This window comes from Barbus barbus (genome assembly GCF_936440315.1).
Source record: "Barbus barbus genome assembly, chromosome: 40".
Lineage (NCBI taxonomy): Eukaryota > Metazoa > Chordata > Actinopteri > Cypriniformes > Cyprinidae > Barbus > Barbus barbus.
Genome location: NC_136718.1, coordinates 27,354,230 through 27,378,200, shown reverse-complemented (window position 1 = coordinate 27,378,200; position 23,971 = coordinate 27,354,230). Strand labels below are relative to the sequence as shown.

The 23,971-nt window shown below is 38.6% G+C and overlaps 1 protein-coding gene across 1 annotated transcript; it reads left to right on the top strand.

Moving 5' to 3' along the window:
- Positions 1-1,481: 1,481 nt before the first annotated feature.
- On the top strand, positions 1,482-23,246 carry LOC306859244 (tyrosine-protein kinase Tec-like). The gene is made up of 18 exons (XM_079400184.1): positions 1,482-1,883; positions 4,549-4,713; positions 4,804-4,908; positions 5,556-5,637; positions 8,342-8,470; positions 9,228-9,274; positions 9,480-9,676; positions 12,098-12,163; positions 12,854-12,908; positions 12,991-13,070; positions 13,384-13,517; positions 13,639-13,713; positions 16,110-16,281; positions 16,362-16,578; positions 18,570-18,634; positions 19,567-19,685; positions 22,007-22,164; positions 22,886-23,246. Exons 1-18 carry the CDS (start codon positions 1,878-1,880, stop codon positions 22,967-22,969), a joined length of 1,956 nt encoding a protein of 651 aa, XP_079256310.1. The 5' UTR covers positions 1,482-1,877; the 3' UTR covers positions 22,970-23,246.
- The last annotated feature ends 725 nt before the right edge of the window (positions 23,247-23,971 follow it).

Genomic DNA, 23,971 nt, shown 5'->3' with positions numbered 1-23,971 from the left:
ACCTAAGCAGACTCCTAAACGTATCCAGTTATGTTCAACCTCCATTGAGAGCCCCATTGAAAAACAGTCCGTCGATATACCCACCTGTTACGCCCCCTTCAGCGACGTATTCTGCCCGAAAAGAGCTTCTAAGCTGCCTCCACACCGGCCATGGGACTGCGCCATTGATCTGCTTCTGGGTGAATCAGTGCCTCGTGGGAAAATATACCCACGTTCCATCCCTGAACAGAAGGCCATGGAGGAGTATATTGAAGAAGCTCTCCAACAAGGTTACATCCGCCCTTTGATGTCCCCTGCTGCTTCGAGTTGCGGCCTTGTATAGATTACCGGGTTTTAAATAAAATAACCATCAAATTCCGGTATCCACTTCCCCTCGTCCCAGCGGCATTGGAACATCTCCGCGGAACCAAAGTTTTCACCAAGTAGGACCTCCGCAGCGCTTACAACCTCATCCGGATACGTGAGGGGGACGAGTGGAAGACTGCCTTCGTAACACCTACTGGCCACTTTGAGTACTGCGTGATGCCGTATGGTTTAGTCAACGCCCCCTCCATATTCCAGGACTTCAGGCACGAGGCACGGGAGTTTTTCAATAACTTTGTGCTCGTCTATATGGATGATATCCTCGTTTACTCCTGGAGCATGGCCGAACATCGCCACCACATTGAGGGAGTACCACCTTTTCCTCAAAGCCGAGAAATAGAACAAGCCCAAATCACTGTCCTGGACACCATCTGCCACTGAAGCCTTTCACAAACTCAAATTCTGATTTCATTTGAAATTTATCTGTACTGTCTACTTCTCCTTCCACCCTGTTGTCCACTTCCTTATTTTTATTATTATTATTTATTTTGCATATTCGTTCTTGCTCTGTTTACTTTCCCTTTTATTATTACTCTAAAGCAATTGTAATAAATGTGTAAATGATTAAGAAAACTGCATTTCCTGTTTTTGAGTGTATGATTCATCGAATAGTTATCAGCTTAGGGCCAATTGAAAATATACCATGTTCATTTGATATGAGGACAAATGACAGAGTTTTGTTTGTTGTGTTTGGACGAATGGTACATGTTTGTGATTTTGTGTAAAACCTTTTTCAGATGTTAAAGTATTGGTTGGTTATTTTAACTATTATGAAAACATTTGAGAGTTTTGTGCACATTGTTTTGAGAATTATTTGCATGATTTGTATGGAATGAAGGAAAATGTACAATCTTTTTAGGACAATTACAAAGTGTTCAGATCACTGTGTTAACTGTTTTGAGAGCATATGGCAACTAGAGGGTTAAAGCTTCCCTTCGAGTTAAAATGACACTTAGTTCTGTCATATGAATTTCAGTTCAATTCTGCTTACACATATACTCCAAAATATGAACAATTATTGTATTTATTTACTTTTTAATTATAAGCCCGAAAGTTGAAAAAGACAGACTGAACTGTGATTAGTCGCTTCATGCTCCGTTCCAGCAGGCGGCGGAAGTGATGCAATAGGGTTCGCACACCGCCATAACGCTAAAGAAGAATCACTTAATGTAGGAAACAGAAATTACTGTACAGACGCATTATCGAGCATCTACAGAAATGTAACGAATAAAGAGGAAACACACACACACACGTACGCATCGAGGGGAATGACGTCATCCCTCAGTCTGTCAAATTAACCCGTGCATCAGTTGTCAGATTAACTGTTAAACTCCGATGTTCACTATCAACAAAACAGTGAAGAATCCGTGTTCATGTGTGTCACATATAAGCACTGAGATGAATAAAAACAGACAAGAGTCTCTGGACTTCCTTGATTCATATTTCCTGATCACTGACCGCACACACACACACACACACACACACACACACACGTCTATACGCGGAAAAACTACATGGAGGTAAGAAATCTTATAATGTTTATTGCTTTTCGGACCGAGTTCGAGTCACGCGTCAAATAAAGCGTTGCATTTATTTCTCGATCTCTGGAGTTTAATGTGGAAATGAAAGTTCAGATGTGTGTCAAATGAGTTTATCTGCGGTTATTTGAGTTTCTGTTCAATAATCAAACAAAAACAAACAAACAGCAGTCTGAATGAAGCATGATTCTTATTTAATCTGAATAACTGCTGTCAGCGGGATCAATGTGTGATTTATTCATTTAGTGCTGATTATTTAGTGTTATACTGAAGTGAAGTAATAATAAAAAACTATTTAAATCAGTATAATCATTACTTATAGTCACTATGAAATGATCATTACAGAAGAACTCAATCAGTTTTTGACAATGTGCTGATAGGACTTCATATCGTGACCCTAAAAGTGAACTTTTGAGTGATTTGATCCTGACATTTGCACTGGAGTTCAAAGTCTAGTGTGTATGTCCATGTGCTCTAGAGATCCGTTTTTGGACCATTCTGAGCTCAGATATTGAGGTTTCCATCTGTAGAACCAACACTGTGACTCAAAGACGGCCGCTGTGGTTAAACCAAGCAAAAATAAACATTAAAACTGGCAGTTTTGCCAACAGAGGTCATCGCACAAAAGAAATTTGTACAATTAAAATGGTCAAACAACCAGTTTTATAAGTTTTGGACCATTTGAGATGTTTTTAGGGAACATCTAATGTAAGTAAAGTGTGCATGCACAACAGACTTGTCTTACATTTGTAATATTTTAAGTTCTCTATGGCACATTCTGCTGTAATAATTATGAGTTTGAGGTTCCGCTCATTTCAGAGAAAGAACTAGTAGAAAATCCTGTTTTATTTCTGTGCTTTTTGAGAAATGAACAGATGTAACATAAGCATAACACATCATAAAAGTCAACAGTATCTTATGAACAGTGTGACTGAGATACTGAAACAGTCTGGATCGAATAACTCTAGTCTGGACCCACCAGAGATAATCATCCTGAAATGAATTAAATATATAATTTAGGGATGGATTACCGATTTATGATAAATCATGATAAAGTTACACATGGTTAGTATTACCGTTTCATATTTTAATTATCATTAAGACCGTATTCGATTACAGTGATTTGACCAACTCAGGATAAATAAATGCTGTCCAGCATAAAGCACTTGTAAAGTGCAGTGCTGCATAAAAGCCAGACTAAATTATGCCTGCTGTGACCCGCCTCAGCTCATAACACCAAAGCATGCAGTTGTAAATGCATCTCTGAGCAGCATTGAACAGTTTGTGTAAAGACACCCACATTTTTATAGAAACCTTTTTTATTTTCTGCATTTCTCCTCTGCTCCAGCTTGTTTCCTAATCTAGCTCTCTAATGCCGAATTCACACAGCAAAGCTGGCACAGAGGCGCTTCTGAGGTGGCATTTCTTCACACAGACTGTTTAATGCAGCTCAGAGGTGGCACAAATGCATTTACACAGCAGTCTATTCCAGGTGTGGGTCTGAGAAGGCTAAATCTAGTCTGGCTTTGATGCAGCATTGCTCCTTTACTCAGGATTTTGAGCTGTGTAAATAATACACCTGGCTTTGTACAGTATGAATATTGTTCACTCTGTGAGGAATTGCTTTAATTTCTCTTCTGTAAGTAACTTTGGGTGAAGTATCTGTTAAAAGCGTTAATATAAATGGGCCATTCCATGTCAACTCAACCAGAGGTCCCCGGTTTAAATTTTAGATTTTGCTGATATGTTTCTGAAGTTAAACATGCGTAGTGATGAAAGACAAAATATTAAATGTCATGGATGAATATTTACTGAGTAATGCACTATTTTATAGAGGGGGGTCAAAATGGTTCAAAATGTTCAATGCAGTTGTTTTGACAGAAGGAAACAAGATACATCTCTAGTTTCAACATTATTGTTCTTCAGACATTCCTCTTTAAAAATGAGTTTTAAAAAGGGATTTATTTTTATTTTTTCAAAGTCACCCACATTTGGTTTTTGATGATTGAAAATGTGTCACCATTGGCACATAATGCAGATTTCTAAATTCAACATATTTTACTAACAGACCTACCAGTCTCTGTGTAAAAGTAATATTATGAGGCTGCCATCTTTCTGAAGTCATTTTTACCCTCCTGTAATTTGGCTCTGAATCTCAGGTGAAAATTGCCATTTTGACCCCCCTCTACAAAATAGTGGATTAGTCAGTAAATATACATCCATGACATTTAATATGTTGGCTTTCATCACTTTACATGTCTATCTTTCTTAAGGAAAAATATTAAAAAATTAGAGCTGGGGAAGTTTCTGAAATTAGTTTGATTTGACACGGAATGACCCAAATGCAAATGATAATTACGGAAAGTCTTAAAGTTGAAATGTTCTATATGTGCACTATATTTACTTTGATGCTCGAATCCTTCACATTATATTCTTACTGCAAATGTGAAACCTTCAACTCTCATTTGTTGTGCATATTGACACAAAGACTGAGGTTAAATAAAAATAAACCAACTGGTGGTTTTGCAATACGAACACACAGAGGTGAAGCGATTAGGGAAATTGAAAGTGTTGAAGAAAGCAGCTCTTGAGACGGACGAGCATCAGCAGAAGATCTCAGCCGTCATTCTGTCTGTCTCTTCCTAAGGTCCATGGCAGTTCTGGGCGTTCAGAGATGAGTCTGACACCCATTCTTGAGGAAACGTTGATCAAACGTTCTCAGCAGAAGAAACGAACGTCTCCGCTCAACTATAAAGAGAGAGTGTTTGTGCTGACCAAGAGCAAGCTGACCTACTATGAGCTCCGAGCCGAGGTGAGCGAGATATACATGACAATCTTATGTTGAAGATAACATGCATCCGACACACTCATCAGCGTCTTCACGTCTCTGTGTGTTTTGCAGAAGAGGTTCAAGAAGGGTTCGGTGGATCTGCAGAGGATCAGGTGTGTGGAGATCGTGAAGAACAGCACGACCGTCATCCCCTGCCAGAACAAATATCCCTTCCAGGTCAGAATGAAAACTATAAATTATCTGTGAAATTTACTGTGAAAACTGTTTCTACACCAGATGAGTGTGTTATGAGGACATATGTGTCCCTGCAGCACAAAAGCAGTCATGAGTAACACAGGTATATTTGTAGCAATAGCCAACAATACATTGTATGGATCAAAATTATACATTTCTCTTTTATGACAAAAATCATTAGGATATTAAGATCATGTTCCATGAAGATATTTAGTAAATTTCCTACCGTAAATATATCAAAACTTCATTTTTGATTAGTAATATGCATTGCTAAGAACTTCATTTGAACAACTTTAAAGGAGATTTTCTCAATATTTAGATATTTTTGCTCCCTCAGATTCCAGATTTTCTAATAGTTGTATCTCAGACAAATATTGTCCTATCCTAACAAACCATACATCAATGGAAAGATTATTTATTCAGCTTTCAGATGATGTAGAAATCTCAATTTCACAAAAGTGACCCTCATGACTGGTTTTGTGCTCCAGGGTCAGATATAGTTATATGTGTCTGCTGTACTGAGTAGTATGTACTTGCTCATTACCAGCGAGACGTGAGCTTTTAGTGTGTAGGAGTATGAACACATCAGCAGTCGTGTGGGACTGAACAGTCTCTTTGTCTCTCGTCAGGTTGTTCATGATTCCATCATGCTGTACATTTTTGCTCCCAGTAATGAGAGTCGAAGCATTTGGGTCCAGAACCTCAAGGAAGGTCAGTGAGATTCTCATGATTCATATTTAATTTAATTTCTGTTTTCTGGCTGATCACATGACCCTGCTTCATCTCTGCTGAATGAAATCCAATACTTGTTTCTTACTGGGGTGCTTATTAAAATGTATATATATATACACAGTGCCCTCCATAAGTATTGGAACAGTAAAGACAAAATTGCTCTTATAAACTCCTTGACTGAACTGCAGGGTGTTTTGGGTCATTGTCCTGATGCAATATGAAGCACTTCCCAATGAATCTGGTGGCATTTTCTTGAATATTGGTAGGCAAGATGGTTTTGTACCCTTCCTAATTCATTCTGCTGCTGTCATCATACATTAAGTCATCAGTAAAGTTGAGAGGGCCTGTTCCAGAGGCAGCCATGCATCCCCATGCCATGACACCACCTCCACCATGCTTTACAGATGAGGCTGTATGCTTGGGATCATTGCAGTTCCTTTTTTTCTCCACATTAGTGCTCTCCCATCACTTAGATAAAGGTTCATCTTTGTCTCATCGGTCCATAAACACAGTTCCAAAACTCTTCTGGCTCACCTTTGTGCTTTTTTGCAAACTCTACTCTTGTCTTTCTATGTTTGGTGCTGGTCAGAGGTTTGCATCTTGCTGTGTAGCATCTGTAATTCTGTGTCAAAGTCTCCTGAGGACAGTAGATTGTCAGAGCATCACCCCAGCTTTCTGGAAGCTGTTGGTGATTTTACAGACACGTCTTTTAGGGTTCATTTTCACAGCTTTTATGATTTGTCTGTCATCAGCTACTGTTGTTTTCTCAGGCGATCAGGTCGTTGTTGGTCGCTGGTGGTTTCCAATCTCTTGATTTCTCCATGCCCTTTGTTTTTGCTAGAGCTCTAATTGACTTCCTCTTTTCTTTTAGCATCCAAATCACTTGCTTTTCTCTCAAAGTCAGCTCCCTCATCTTCATCCTGGTTTGTGTGTGTCATTCATGCAGAAGTAATGGATATAACTGATACGACACATTCCCTGCTTTTAATATCTGATGAATGAATGCAACAGGACACAGCTGATCACTTAGAAAGACCTGTGAGGAAACTGCTCCAATACTTATGCTCACATCAGATAGAGGGATGAACTCTAAAAGTGCTGTTCTCTTTATTTGGTAAAACATGTATGTGTTGAAACGGCTAATAATAAAATGTGACATTCTGTAGTTTTGTCTCATATTCATCTTTTAATCATATTTGTAAATGTCTTGACTCCACAGCCAATTTCGTCTTTACTGTTCACTGTATATATATATAATGCATGTTTTGATCTTTTAAATCACACTTTCTCACTAAATACGATGCATGTTTTAGGATTTTTACTTTCGACAAGCATTTTTGTGGTGAGGAAGTCTTGCAGTTCCCCTTAATCAGCAGAAAAACACACAAACACGTGATTCCTGTCTCAATCTGAGCCACATTACAGCTATCGTTCAGTTCTCAGCCCATTATTTAACTCTGATTTCTACTTTTTCCACTCTTTTGGATAATGTAAGTTTTTTTAAAAAATGATACATTCTGAAAACTTTTGACATTTGACTGCTTTTATTTTAATAAGTGCATTAAAGCTGATACATATATGTATCATCTGAAAAATCATTCTTATTTTGTGAAGACACTGTATGTGATGGAAAGTTTTTGAAGTGATGTGAATATGCCTCTTCATTCTCGTCAGTGTGTCAGTACTTCTTCAGAAGTTTCCGTGGTTTTGAGTGTATAAACTGTCATGTGTTTACGCAAGAGCTTATTGACATACATTACACACATGTGCTCATAAACATCTACATCATATACAGCGCTGGCCAAAATGATTAGGACACTAGTATATCAGCAGCTAAAACTGGTGTTAAGTCAGTTATTTCTATCTTCTGCTGGAGTCAGAAGGAAATATCAGTTTACATTTCCAAACATTCATTTAGCCATTAATAGTAATAATCCAGTGAGATGTTTGAGATCTGATCTGATCATCATCAGTCTGTCTGGAATGACATGAAGAAACAGAACAAACTGAGACTAAATCCAGAAGAACTGTGTCTCCAAGACGCTTCAAGAAACCTCCTGCAAAGCTGCAGAGAAACTCTGGAGTAAAATGGTGTAAAAATGGTGTCGAAAATAATGTCTCAGATAGATTTTCTGTATCAGTTAACTTCTATGAACTAAATGAAATCAACATGTGTTGTGAGCATGCTTTGTGTTTAAAGCAGCTTTCGTCCTCGGTGCTCTTGAGCAGAGTTTCTCAGGAGCTTTGCAGGAGGTTTCTTGAAGCAGAGACACAGTTCTTCTGGATTTAGTCTCAGTTTGTTCTGTTTCTTCATGTCATTCCAGACAGACTGATGATGATCAGATCAGATCTCAAAAACTGGATTATTACAATTAATGGCTAAATGAATGTTTGGAAATGTAAACTGATATTTCCTCCTGACACACTACAGCAGAAGATAGAAATAACTGACTTAACACCACAACACAACACACACACACATTAATATGCAAAAGGGGCCTAATATTAGCTAATGTGCCGATGCTGATGTGTGTCGCATGATTAAATGACAGATTCTGGTGGTTTGGCAGTGAGCAGACTGACACATGAAATCTGCACTCCTGCTGTGTGTGTGTGTGTGTGTGTGTGTTGGCTGTAGATGGTGTGACGATGTGACGTGTTTCTGGCGTGTTTTGTCCTGCAGAGATCAAGAATAACGTTCAGATCGCAGCGAAGTTCCACCCTCAGTTCTGGCAGGAGGGCGAGTGGCTGTGCTGCGGACAGCTGGATAAACTGGCCCCGGGCTGCGAGGGCTACAACCTGTTCGGAGACAGTAAGACTCCTTCAGTGTTTCCAGCAGAGCTCACAGTACACCATCCATCACAGCTTACACACTGCATCTCTAAATTAATACAGAAGCAGCATAAATACCAAGTATTTTGCTGGGTTTTTTTCAGCTGCTTGCATACATTTTCAAATCTTTGCCTCTTTTTTCAAAGCTTTACACACAAATCCAAGAATTGCACACAAAATGCAAAATGCCTCACATCTCTTGCAAAATGAAGCACTGCATTCAAAATATCACAAACACATCTCAAAAGCAAACATTTGCAAACACCTTTGCCGTAATATTAATTCCTGTTAGATTTGTGTGTTGCATAGAGAACTGTGTGTTGTGTTTTGCAAAAAGTGTTTTATGAATGTGAAAACCGAGTCAAAGTCTGAGAATTAGTGTCTGGTTTTGTAGATTTGGTGTGTGCTTCTGCTGTTTGAGTGACAGCTTTCAGAAACTGTGTGACAAGGAAAGATTTAGTGTGTAAGCAGCTGAAAAAACACTTTCACACTTCATTTACATTCGTTTAGCCTCTCATTAAATATTCTCACTATCAGCCCTACCTAAATGAGCCTGTTTGCACACTGATCGTTGTGTGGATCATTACAATTCAGTCCGTGACGGGATGAGGTCATGCAGCTGGTGAGAAGCTTTAGTTTAGCGCTAACCACAGGAAGTGGCTAAAAAACCTTCAGGAAGTTGACATTTTAAGACATTAAACGGCCCTCAGTCAATCACAGAAATGTTTATTTTTCAGTTTCGCGCAAACCTCTACCTGATCTTCCAGGAGACGAGAGCAGTACGGTGAGCTCAGACTAACACATTTACTTCATCAAACCATCTGAACACGATTAATTAGTTGGTAACACTTTATTAGTCCACTTTAGACATTCTACTAACAGGAAGTAACTCTGCAACTACATGTCAAGTAGCAAGTTGCTTATAGTAATTAGAATGTCTAAAGTGGACTATCAAAATAAAGTCTAACCAATTAGTCTTTCTACCCCAGATCCGACGGCCCCCACCGCCCCCCCCACCCGCAGACGAGACGGCACGGGAAGAGGCGGGCCCTGGAGAGGAAGTGGTCATCGCGCTGTATGACTTCGAGGGGCTGGAGCCTCATGATTTGACGCTGAGGAAGGGCGAGGAGTACGTGATCCTGGAGAAGTGTGGCATGAACTGGTATAAAGCGCGGGACAAACACGGGTGCGTCTGACGCTCTGAACACAGATATTACTTGTGAGGGGAGAAACCAACATTTTCTAATCTTCGAATCAATTGAACCAATTGCTTCGCAAAATGATTCAGTGTTTTCGAAGCACTTGAAACACCACACGCTAGTGAAAACTTTTTCAATTTGAAGATCAGGGTAAATTTAACTTATTTTGTAGTCTGGGAAACATCTTCTGTAGCCTCTGAAGGGCAGTACTAAATGAAAAAAAATATGATATTTAGGCAAAATAAGATAAATGTACACATCTCCATTCTGTTCAAAAGTTTTCACCCCCGGCTCTTAGTGCATGGTTTTTCCTTCTGGAGCATCAGAGAACGTTTGAATCTTCTGTAATAGCTGCATATGAGTCCCTCAGTTGTCCTCAGTGTGAAAAGATGGATCTCAGAATCATACAGTCATTGTGGGAAAGGGTTCAAAAACACAAAAATGCTGCAAAACCAAAGAATTTGTGGGAGCTGAAGGATTTTTCTGAAGAACAGCAGGCAGTTTAACTGTTCAGGACAAACAAGGGACTCATGAACAACTATCACTAAACAAAAAAAACACAGCTGTGGATCATTCAGATAAAAACACAGTATTAATAATCAAGGGTGTGTAAACTTTTGAACGGGGTCATTTTTTATAAATTCAGCTATTATTTTCTCTTGTGAACTGTAAACATATTTTATGTGAAATATCTTATTCAGATCCGTACTTCAAAATAAGAGGGATCATAAATGCGTGTTATTTTTTGTCAAATAATTAACATTTTGCAGATTCTGAAAGGGGAATGTAAACTTTTGAACTCAACTGTATATAGAGTCCAGTAAGATACTATTAACTACTACTCATCCTTTTGATTACACAAATGTTTCGTTAAAAATGTCTACAAATTGATGAAACTGATCTGAAATCAGGTAAAAACCAGACGCTGGTTCAATGGTTCGTCGCAGGGGGGTGATCTCAGTGAACTAGGTGGCATGATTCATGGGTTTACAGAGATTGCCCCAACGGCAAACCATTGAAATTTCTAAACGTTTCGAAACAGTTATGACGTAATGAAGCCTCATTTAAGGGCAAATCATGTAATGAAGCCTCGTTTGCTGAAATCACGTGACTTTGGCAGTTTGATACGCACTCTGAACCACTGTTTATTCACAATTTATTCAGAAAAGTTTCAAAGCTTAAGCACCCATCAATAGATATTACTGCTGAACCACAGGCCCGAACCCTCCAGCGGCTCACATATGAGCTTTCTTTGTCTGGAATCAGTTAGCAGGTGGATTTAAAAAAAATAAAAATAGTTCAGTCGAAACTGAAAACTTGAGTTTGAATGTCCAAGATCAAGATGAGTGTTTCTTCATCAGGTTTGTATAAATGTGTCTCTGCATCAGTGTCTCAGCAATGGATGCTCTGCAGTGAATGGGTGCCGTCAGAATGAGAGTCCAAACAGCTGATAAAAACATCACAATAATCCACACCACTCCAGTCCATCAGTTAACATCTGGAGAAGATAAAAGCTGAAACTAATCCAGCATTAAGATGTTTTTAACTCAAATACGAGTCCATAATCCATAATAACGCTTCCTCCAGTGAAAAAGTGTTCTGGTCTGAATCAGGAGAGAAATCTGCACAGATCAAGCAGCGTTTACAAGACAAAACAGCTCTGAACAAATATGTGGCTTTGATGTGAGAGACAACAGCAGATTAACGGTGTTAATGTTGTCACGGTGCACACAGCAGGAAGGAACAAGGAACACGTCGTAACTCAAATAACATACTTTACTGAAGACAAGGCAAGGCAAGGCAAACACAGACATCAAACACCGGGGAGTAACGAGTAGACCAGACCAAATAACACAGCACAGACAGGACTATAAATACAGGCAAATTAACCAACACTGCTGGACACCAATAACTACTAATGACATAACGAGGACAGGAAACAGACCAAATAAGGGCATAGAAACACAGGGCACACGTGAAAACACAAGACACACACAACAGAGGACTGACAGAAGTGTTATCATGAATTATGTATTTGAGTTAAAAAGGTCTTGATGCTGGATGTGTTTCATCTTTAGTCTTCTCCAGATGTTAACTGATGGACTGGAGTGCTGTGGATTATTGTGATGTTTTTATCAGCTGTTCGGACTTTATAATATTATTGAAGGTTGGCCATACAGGACCTGACAAGTTTCACATCATTTAATAATAATGATAATGGTTATAATCTTCTCATAATTTGTCCTAAAGTCCAGTGATGCTCGCCGTTGGTCGGTCGACATCTTGATTTTCAGTGAAAAATGTGTTTTGAAAATGTCCTCAAATTTTTATCTGATCTTCTCTAAATAGTCGGATGTTCATGTCAGTCAGTTAAACTTTTTGTGTGTGTGTGTGTGTGTGTGTTGTAGAGATGAGGGCTACATCCCGAGCAACTACGTGACAGAGAAGGAATCAGACACGCTGGAGCAGTTCATGTGAGTGAATCAGAGACGCATCTGCTCATTCTTCATTACAGTAACAGCGCAGTGATGAAACTGTTATGGAATCATACTATATTTGAGCTGCTGCTTCGTCTACACTGTAAAAAAAAAAAAAGAGTTCTCAAAATTTTAAATAAATATTATTGTGTCATGTTTTACAGGAAAATACCTTTTTCTGTTTTTCTACCTACAACTCTCAGGTTTAATTAATTGTGTTACTTGCTGATTTTTGGCAATTATTTGTTAAATTTACTAGTAATTTGTGACTGAAAGTGGTTTCAATCCAGATTTCTTTCAGTGTAGATTTCACACGAATCATCATCTTCAGATGATGTTGACATGTTCAGGTGTGTCCAAACATATGAGCGGTTGAATGTTTGATTACACTTTATTTTAAGGTGTCCTTGTTACAGTGTAATTATTAGTATTTAAGTACTGAGTAATATTAATTAACTACATGTACTCACTATACGGTTAGGATTATGGTTTGGCTCAGGGTTACTTGTTTGTAATTATGCATAATTAAGTGTTATTATAATAGTAAGTACATGTAACGTGTAACAAAGACACCTTAAAATAAAGAGTTACCAATTTTTGTCCTCATATGTTGCTGTATGTTTTGTTAGGGTTGTATTTTATGGTCAGATTTTAAACTTTTATTTATTTGTGTGTTTTGTGTTTCAGATGGTTTTGTAAAAATGTGAATCGCAACAAAGCTGAAGAGCAGCTCAGGAAAGAGGTGTGTGTGTATTGATGTGACTGTTAAAAACTATATGGGTGTTAAACACTCTTTATTAATATGTGTGTGTGTGTGTGTTTAGGCTAAAGATGGTGGTTTTATGATTCGAGTGTCCAACAATACAGGGACGTACACCTTGTCACTATACACCAGAAACACAGGGTGAGCCACACACACATACACACACACACACACACACACACACACAGACACACTCAACACACACACACAGACACACTCAACACACACACACATACACACTCAACACACACACACACACACACACACACATACACACTCAACACACACACACACACACATACACACTCAACACACACACACACACACACACACACACTCAACACACACACACACAGACACACTCAACACACACACACACACACACACACACACACGTGATGTGGTTCTGATGGTGTGTGTTGTTTGTGATGGAATGGACTTTCCTGGTTTTCAGGGACGGAGCAGCTACAGTCAGACATTACCAGATCAAAGAAACAAACAGCTCACCAAAACAGTTTTACCTGGCCGAGAAATACATCTTCAGCAGCATTCCTGAACTCATAGAGTACCACAAACACAACGCCGCAGGTACCACACGCACACACACACATACACACTGTTTCCTATTTTTCTCTGCAGTAAGATATGGCAAAGAAGACACGTTTGTGTAAATGTGTGTGTGTGTGTGTGTGTGTGTGTGTGTGTGTAGGTCTTGTTTCCAGGCTCCGTCATCCAGTCGGAGATCAGACGAGAGAAGCTCCTAAAACAGCAGGATTCAGCTACGGTAACACAGTCACACACTAATGGCTGGAGAACACACCAGCAATACACTCTTACTGAGTTTGACAGTGGTTACAGAGAGAAACTGAACATCACACACTAAATAAATTAAATAAATAAATTAAAACAATATGTGTCTAAAAACAGCTCAAAACATCAAACATGCTTGATCTTCTGTGAGTTTATGGAAAGCATAGCATTAATTAGATAATTTAAAATGTCAAATGAATGTAAATACATCATTTTAAAATAACATTTAAAGTCTTTTATTACCTGATCTCTTAAAATTCTAAGATGTTTCCAGGAGTTTAGTTTATTAACCCTCTGGTGCTGCTCGGATGGCGGTCAAAAATTGAATAGTTATTCTATATGTATATATATATATATATATATATTTATTTATTTATTTATTTATTTATTTATTTATTATATACTGTATATATAAAACTGAGAGTAAATCAAAGCCATACATCTAAACAAGATGTGTTCTGAATTTGAGGTTGATATCACAAAACATGATTTTATATTGGCGCAGAACCAAACATTTCCACTTGGTGAAATTTGTTTCCCATTCTTTTCTAATGCCATGATTTCTGACTATGAACAATACAAGTGTTACTAACTTTTTCAAGACCATTTAATCTTTTTGAATCATGTCCATGATTTGTTTGTGTTGACATAGCAAGTGCTAAAACCTTTACCAAGTTTCCAACCGTTCTCATGAAATTAAATTATAATGTTCAGTCATAAATTACCACAGAGCACCAGAGGGTTAAATATTGTAAGTGTTTATGTGTGTTATAATGTGTTTTTGTATTGTGTTTATTGTTTAAATGCTGTTACCATGTTGCTTTCAGGAAATTAAATAAAAAATTTGAGCTATAAACACTTACTGAAAAGATGAAATACAACCCGAATTCCGGAAATGTTGGGACATTTTTTAAATTTGAATACAATGAAAACTAGAAGAATTTCAAAAGCCAATATTTTATTCACAATAGAACATAGAGAACATAATAAATGTTTAAATAGAGAAATTGTACACTTTTATCCACTAAATGAGCTCATTTCAAATTTGATGCCTGCTACAGGTCTCAAAATAGTTGGGACAGGGGCATGTTATCATGGAGTAGCATCTCCTCTTCTTTTCAAAACAGTTTGAAGACGTCTGGGCATCGAGGTTATGAGTTTCTGGAGTTTTGGTGTTGGAATTTGGTCCCATTCTTGCCTGATATAGGTTTCCAGCTGCTGAAGAGTTTGTGGTCGTCTTTGACGTATTTTTCGTTTAATGATGCACCAAATGTTCTCTATAGGTGAAAGATCTGGACTGCAGGCAGGTCAATTCAGCACCCGGACTCTTCTACTACGAAGCCATGCTGTTGTAATAGCTGCAGTATGTGGTTTTGCATTGTCCTGCTGAAATACACGTCATCTGGAGGGGAGCATATGTTGCTCTAAAACCTTTATATACCTTTCAGCATTCATAGTGCCTTCCAAAACATGCAAGCTGCCCATACCGTATGCATTATGCACCTCCATACCATCAGAGATGCTGGCTTTTGAACTGAACGCTGATAACACGCTGGAAGGTCTCCCTCCTGTTTAGCCTGGAGGACATGGCGTTCGTGATTTCCAACAAGAATGTAAAATTTGGACTCGTCTGATCATAGAACAGTTTTCCACTTTGAAACAGTCCATTTTAAATGAGCCTTGGCCCCCAGGACACGACAGCGCTTCTGGACCATGCTCACATATGCTTCCTTTTTGCATGATAGAGCTTTAGTTGGTATCTGCAGATGGCACGGCAGATTGTGTTTACCGACAGTGGTTTCTGGAAGTATTCCTGGGCCCATTTAGTAATGTCAATGACAGAATCATACCGATGAGTGATTCAGTGTCGTCTGAGGACCGGAAGACCATGGGCATCCAACAAAGGTCTTCAGCCTTGTCCCTTACACACAGAGATTTCTCCAGTTTCTCTGAATCTTTTGATGATGTTATGCACTGTAGATGATGAGATTTGCAAAGCTTTTGCAATTTGACGTTAAGGAACGTTGTTTTTAAAGTATTCCACAATCTTTTTACGCACTCTTTAACAGATTGGAGAGCCTCTGCCCATCTCTACTTCTGAGAGACTCTGATTAGAAAGTCTTTTTGTTTTCATTTTATTCAAATTTAAAAAAACATCCTGACACTTCCAGAATTCGGGTTGTAATATATTTGTTAACCTTCATGTCATGTGATTGTTAACCGACATCGGAGGACTACGAGCTTGTGAATGTGTTGCTATATTATTTAAGCTTAAAGTTTCAGGGAAAGGGTTTGACTGTCAAAGGCGTTTGGGAGCATGATGATGGTGTGATGTGATGTGTGAAGAAACCGCATGATGTGTGTGTGCAGATAAATGGGAGATTAATCCGTCGGAGCTGACCTTCATGAAGGAGCTGGGCAGCGGTCAGTTTGGAGTGGTGCGGCTGGGAAAATGGAGAGCGCAGCATAAAGTGGCCATTAAAACCATCAGGGAAGGAGCCATGAGTGAAGATGATTTCATAGAGGAAGCCAAGATCATGATGTAGGCATCTCACTCATACATGAACATCACTGTAGGGCAGACATTTGCAGATGTTCCTCACGTCTGTCCTGTGCTCTTAGGAACCTGTCTCACCGGAACCTGGTGCAGCTGTACGGTGTTTGCACGCAGCAGAAGCCCATTTACCTGGTGACGGAGTTCATGGAGCTGGGCTGCCTGCTCAACTATCTGCGTCAGCGCAGAGGAAAGCTGGGATCGCAGGACCTGCTGGGAATCTGCCACGACGTCAGCCAGGGAATGCAGCATCTGGAGCAGAACGGCTTCATCCACAGAGACCTGGTCAGAAAACACACGCACATTTGATTAAAAAAAACATACAACATTTTGATATCACACATATTTATTCTGTGTCTCTTTTTGCAAAACATTTAACCAGTGTTGGGGAAGCTACTCTGAAACTGTAGTTTGACAAGCTACAAGCTACTCGTAAGTTAAAGTAGTTAAACTACAGTCAAGCTACCCTTTTGGAAAAGTAGTTAGCTACACTACAAGTTACTATCAAAAAGTAGCTAGCTACATTGAAACTACTTTTGATTTTTTTGAACAACGTATATTATAAATAACTCAATAAGTGTCTGAGGAATGTTTTAAGTAAAATATTTAGTGTTTAAAACAATGCAATACAATTATGATTTCAAAGAGTATTGTTTTATTACACACAACACTCAAATATCTCAGACTGTTACAAAAAGTGTAACCTTTACTTGTCGTTTCTTTGAGAGACATGAACTTGGACAAATAAGGCCATGGGTAATTAACGTTAGTTGTTTCTCCATCCTCCAAATCTGCCGCCACGTCTTGCTCCATCATGGATAATATGGGTGTGTCAACCCACTTCTGTACGTCAGTGAACCGTTAGCCGCAAGATGCGTGATTAAACAACAGGTGGCGGTAATGGCAAAAAATGAGTTTGTAATCAAACAAGAAGAATATCCTTGCATCGCGCTGATTCGCGCAGGCTCGACAAAACGCAATGTAGCTTTTGCTCGCGCTACACCGCTACTTGCTGCAAAAAGTAGTTAGCTACTGGAAAAGCTACACTGTTTAAAAAGCAACTGAGCTACTGCCAAGCTACTGAAAAATGTAGTTAAGTTAGTAGCGTCGCTACTTGTAGTTAACTACTCCCCAACACTGCATTTAACTGCTGTTGAATATCATGAACAAAAATCAGCCGGCTACATAAAAACTGGACTCGATTAAGAGCTGCAAAATAGAGCGGCACGATTCTGGATAAATTGAGAAGTTTGTTTTTTTAATGTAAGTTGTAGTTCTCTCTCAATTCTGAAGAAATAATATTAGACAACTAAACAAAATCTCATGGAATTTATGACCGGAATGATTCAATGACTCACTCAAGATGTACTCGTTTCATTATTGGATGAATCAGTGTTTTTGAATGAATCTCTTGAATGAATGATTCATAGACAAATACATTTTTAACAGCCCCCATTTTTATAACATGTGCACACCGGAAGTGATATGTGGGATTTAAATTTAAATTTTACAGCAAGTATCTTATTTCTGACCTTAAGTATCCGATTCTGGAATTGGAATTGATTCTCGATTACCAACCCTAAAAAACCAGTGAAATATTATTCTAATGTAAATCAGCTGTTTTCTATGTGAATATGTGTTAAAGTGTAATTTATTTCTGTGATCTGCAGCTGTATTTCCAGCATCATTACTCCAGTCTTCAGTGTCACATGATCTTCAGAAATCATAATAATATACTGATTTACTGCTCAACAAACATTTCTGATTATTATTGTGTTGAAAACAGTTGTGCTGCACAATATTTTTGTGGAAACCGTGATGCATTTTATTTTTCAGGATTCAGAGATGAATAGAAAGTTTGAAATCGAAATCTTTTGTAACATTATAAATTTATTTACTGCCACTTTTGATCAATTTAATGTGTACTTGATTAATAAAAGTATAAATTTCTTACTGACCCCAAATATTTGAATAGGTCATGTTTCTATTTGACATCAAGCAACTTTTTAAGTGTTGAACAATCAAGAGATACCAGTTTCACTCGCTGCAGAAGAAAAAATTATTTCTCCGGAGGGTTTTAAAGTCATAAGCTGAAGAAGAGTCTTGTTTAAGCTCAGGGCTTGATTGGATTGATCCTGAGGTTCTTCAGACCGTTATGATGCTTGATAAACAACACAATATGCAGTGAATGTCGTTTTGAGTCTGTGTGTGTGATTATGTCTGGACTGTAACTGTGGTTCCTCTTCGATTGTTTCCACTTCTCTGGTGTTTTTTAGGCGGCCAGAAACTGCCTGGTCAACAGTTCGCTGGTGGTGAAGGTCTCCGACTTCGGCATGACCAGGTATCTGAACGTCTTCTTTATAATTCATGTTTTATCTGTGTCATGCTGTCAGTCTTCACTGAGCATCATGAGTGACCCGTTCACGAATCACAGAACAGATCCCGGAAATGATTAGAAAACACTAAAGGGTTTCTAAATGGTCATACTTGTGATCTTCATGGTCAAAAACTGACCACCATGGGAAATCAATGGGAAAATATGAAAATACAGAGCAGTTTGTGTGTGTGTGTGTGTGTGTGTGTGTGTATAATATACAAATCAGCCACAATTAATATATATCAAAATGCTAAACCTGCATTTTAAATACCTTTGCTATATATTTAACTTGAACATTGAAAATATTATGAAATATTTGGGAACACTCACTTAAATATTTGGGAACACTCACATTGTATTCACACAAACATAAAGTAACTTTGCTTATGATGCATTATAAAGGTATTCTTAATGTACATTGTTATTCATTATATCTTTTCATAAATAATTGTAACCAAAGTTAAAATGCAATATAATTTTTAAAAGTTTGTTTGTTGTGTGTTTTAATGAATTATACTTTTTAAAACAAGGAATAAAAATCATTGTAAATTGTAACAAGGAATAGATCAGTGTTATAATGTATTATAACTGTGGTTACAGTCATTCGTGAGATCATGCAATGCATAATAAGGTGCATAATTAATGCAGCAAAACCACTTTGTGTTACCAAATAGATTTCCTAATATTTGTATTATTTTACAGTATATAGATATAAATGCTGCAGTATTTACAGGTGAACACTGTCTAGTACCATGAAATATGAAAGAATAAATATTATTGAATCAAAATATATTATATTAGTCAGAGGCTTGTTTGTGGAAATCGACAGTACAGTGCTAAAAGTTAAAGAAAAACTAGCGCCGCTAGGACTTTATCATGTCTGTGTTCTCCTGCAGGTACGTTCTGGACGATCAGTACTGGAGTTCCTCCGGAGCCAAGTTCCCCGTCAAGTGGTCTGCACCAGAAGTCTTCAACTTCTGCAAATACAGCAGCAAATCTGACGTCTGGTCATTCGGTCAGTAGCGTCTGTATATCAGCTTGTGATTTATTTATTTATTTAGTAATTTAGCAGACGCTTTTATCCAAAGCGACTTACAAACGAGGACATAAGAAGCAATCAAAACCAACAAAAGAGCAACAACGTGCAAGTGCTATTACAAGTCTCTGTTAGCCTAACGCAGTACAGATAATTATTATTATTATTCATTTTTTTTTTTTTTTTTTTTTTTTTATGATAAAATAAAATTTGAATAGAGAGTGCTAGAGTTAGAGGGTCAAGTAAAGATGACGTCTGGTCATTTGGTCAGTAGCGTCTGTATATCAGCTTGTGATGATGATGGTGGTGGTGATGATGATGTTTATGATGATGATCATGGTGATGATGATGATGATGATGTGAAGGTGATGATAATAATGTTGGTGATGTGATGGTGATGATGATGATAATGATGATGATGTGAAGGTGATGATGATGATAATGATGTTGGTGATGTGATGGTGTTGATGATGTGAAGGTGATGATAATGATGTTGGTGATGTGATGGTGATGATGATGATGATGATGATGTGAAGGTGATGATGATGATGATGATGATGATAATGATGATGATGTGAAGGTGATGATGATGATGTTGGTGATGTGATGGTGATGATGATGATGGTAATGATGATGGTGATGATGATGATAATGATGATGATGTGAAGGTGATGATGATGATAATGATGTTGGTGATGTGATGGTGTTGATGATGTGAAGGTGATGATAATGATGTTGGTGATGATGATGATGATGTGAAGGTGATGATGATGATAATGATGTTGGTGATGTGATGGTGTTGATGATGTGAAGGTGATGATAATGATGTTGGTGATGTGATGATGATGGTAATGATGGTGATGATGATGATGATGATGATGTGAAGGTGATGATGATAATGATGTTGATGATGTGATGATGATGATGATGATGATGATGATAATGATGATGATGTGAAGGTGATGATGATGATGGTGATGATGATGATGATGATAATGATGATGATGTGAAGGTGATGATGATGATGATGATGTTGGTGATGTGATGGTGATGATGATGATGGTAATGATGGTGATGATGATGATGATAATGATGATGATGTGAAGGTGATGATGATGATGTTGGTGATGTGATGAGGATGATGATGATGATGTGAAGGTGATGATAAAGATGGTGGAAATGTGATGGTGATGATGATGGTAATGATGGTGATGATGATGCGAAGGTGATGATGATGATGAGGTAAAGGTGATGATAATGATGTTGGTGATGTGATGGTGGTGATGGTGATGATGATGATGAGGTAAAGGTGATGTGATGGTGGTGATGTGATGGTGGTGATGATGATGATGTGAAGGTGATGATAATGATGTTGGTGATGTGATGGTGATGATGATGGTGATGATGATGATGTGAAGGTGATGATAAAGATGTTGGTGATGTGATGGTGATGATGATGATGTGAAGGTGATGATAAAGATGTTGGTGATGTGATGGTGATGATGATGATGATAAAGATGTTGGTGATGTGATGGTGGTGATGATGATGATGATGATGTTGGTGATGTGATGAGGATGATGATGATGTGAAGGTGATGATAAAGATGGTGGAAATGTGATGGTGATGATGATGGTAATGATGGTGATGATGATGCGAAGGTGATGATGATGATGAGGTAAAGGTGATGATAATGATGTTGGTGATGTGATGGTGATGATGATGGTAATGATGATGATGATGATGATGATGATGATGATAATGATGTTGGTGATGTGATGGTGGTGATGATGATGATGTGAAGGTGATGGTGGTGATGATGATGATGATGTGAAGGTGATGATAATGATGTTGGTGATGTGATGGTGATGATGATGGTAATGATGATGATGATGATGATAATGATGTTGGTGATGTGATGGTGGTGATGATGATGATGTGAAGGTGATGGTGGTGATGATGATGATGATGTGAAGGTGATGATAATGATGTTGGTGATGTGATGGTGATGATGATGGTAATGATGATGATGATGATGATGATGATGATGATGATGATGATGATGTGAAGGTGATGATGATGGTAATGATGGTGATGATGATGTGAAGGTGATGATGATGATGATGATAATGTTGATGATGATGATGATGATGATGTGAAGGTGATGATAATGATGTTAGTGATGTGATGGTGATGATGATGATGATGATGTTGGTGATGTGATGGGGATGATGATGGTAATGATGATGATGATGTGAAGGTGATGATGTGATGGCGATGATGATGATGGTGTGCTCCTCAGGTGTGCTGATGTGGGAGGTGTTCACGGAGGGGAAGATGCCGTTCGAAAGCAATCAGAACCACGAGGTGGTGATGATGGTCACGCAGGGACACCGGCTCTATCGGCCCCAGAAAGCGGCTCCACACATCTACAACATCATGACGATGTGCTGGATGGAGGTAACGACTGAGTCCTTCACAGCCTCACTGACATTAGGGGCTTCAGTGTGTGTTCAGGATTTATTTACACTCATGAAACACCAGCAGGATGCATTGTGGGGTGAATCGTTTGTTAATTTGTTCTGATGTAAATTATTCATGAAAGTGTTTGTATTTTCAAACTGACAACACTGCATTTGATAACACGCTTCACCATAATAATGCTTGACTCTTTCATGCAATCATTAATAGTTATGCAAATGGAAGTTATACTCTGAGGAGATCAAACTGGTCCTGTGCATGTAATTCATGATTATGCTTATCGTGAATAAGCGTGAACATGCGCACTATTATGAATGATTGGAATTCACTGACATTTAACTATCAATTCAGAGATTTAAAAAGGGTTTGTGAGGGTAGATTTTACACACAAATTATGTGAATTTATTCATGCATTTTCGATCATTTCATGAATGTGGCCTAATGACTTACAAATGAAGAAGGACATGAGAAACTGTGATTATTAGCTGATTGTTTGGCATTTCTTTGATTTGATCACTCTTTTATTTTTCTTTATTTTTATGTTGTAAATTTGTTAAACGTGATCTTCGGAATGCAGCGAAATTCACTTTCACGTGTGTGTGAATGAAATGTAACAAAAAGTATAGTAACTTTGTATCCTGTGTGTACGATGTTTTCCCTCTCGCTGGTGTGTGTTGCTGAAAATGTGTGTGTTTGTCAGAAAGCAGACGAGCGGCCGAGCTTCACTGAGCTCTTGCTGATGATCACGGACGAGCTGGAGGAAGCCGACGGACCTGCGTCCTGAGCTCTGATTGGATGGTCTGATGCTCCGATCCACGGATGAGCTCATGAAAGCTCTTCCGGTCTGCATGGGTTCAGGGCCGGCGCCGCAGATCCAGATCTTCATCGGCCGCGCCTGCGGATCCGAGCCTGAACGAGATGCTTGATTCCTCTTCATATGAACCTGTATTTATGACTGTGTTCCCTGCAGTGACTGACTGAGTCAGTCTGAATGTGTGTTGATCTGCTGTAAAGCGTCAAATAAACCTCAGACGAGTGTTGGAGTCTGTCACTGAACTCACTCACACTGTTTTCCTCATTCATTTCAATCATCATCATTAATTCATGAACACTGAGGCTAATCAGCTGTGCCTCCTGATACCTGAGCAAACACACACACACACACACACACACAGTCGTGTTGCTGCAGGTGTTGGTCGGTGAGGTGATGTGGGGTTCCTCGTGACTGAAGGTAAGACAAACTCACACAAACACACTCAGAAAGCAGAAGGAAGCTGACCAGAAGGATGTGGCTCATGTGGAAACAGCAGTTCTTGTGAAAGCGCTTCTGATCTGCACATGACGCTCGGGGAGATTTGTGTCGTGGCGTTCCTGTGAGCGGAGCGTTGTATTGGGTTCAAGTGAAGCTTTACGCTGTTCGAGAAGCAAATTTAAGCATTTCCTCTACATTTACCTCAGCAGCTTCGAGTTGCTTAAATACAGTACACTTATACTGATGGTACTTTCTAATTTAAAGGAACAGTTCACCCAAAACTGGTCATTCTGTCATCCTTTGGGTGATTCTATAATTGGAGATATATTTGGCATTTCAGAAAGTTAAGAGAAAAAAACTGGGTCACACTTTATATTAGGTGGCCTAAACTACTATGTACTTACATCAAAAATAAGTACAATGTACTTATTGTGTTCATATTGTATTGCAAAGCACTTTTTCTGCCATTGAGGTGGGATACGGGTAGGTTAGGGATGGGTTTGGTGGTATGGGTAGGTTTAAGGGTAGGTTAAG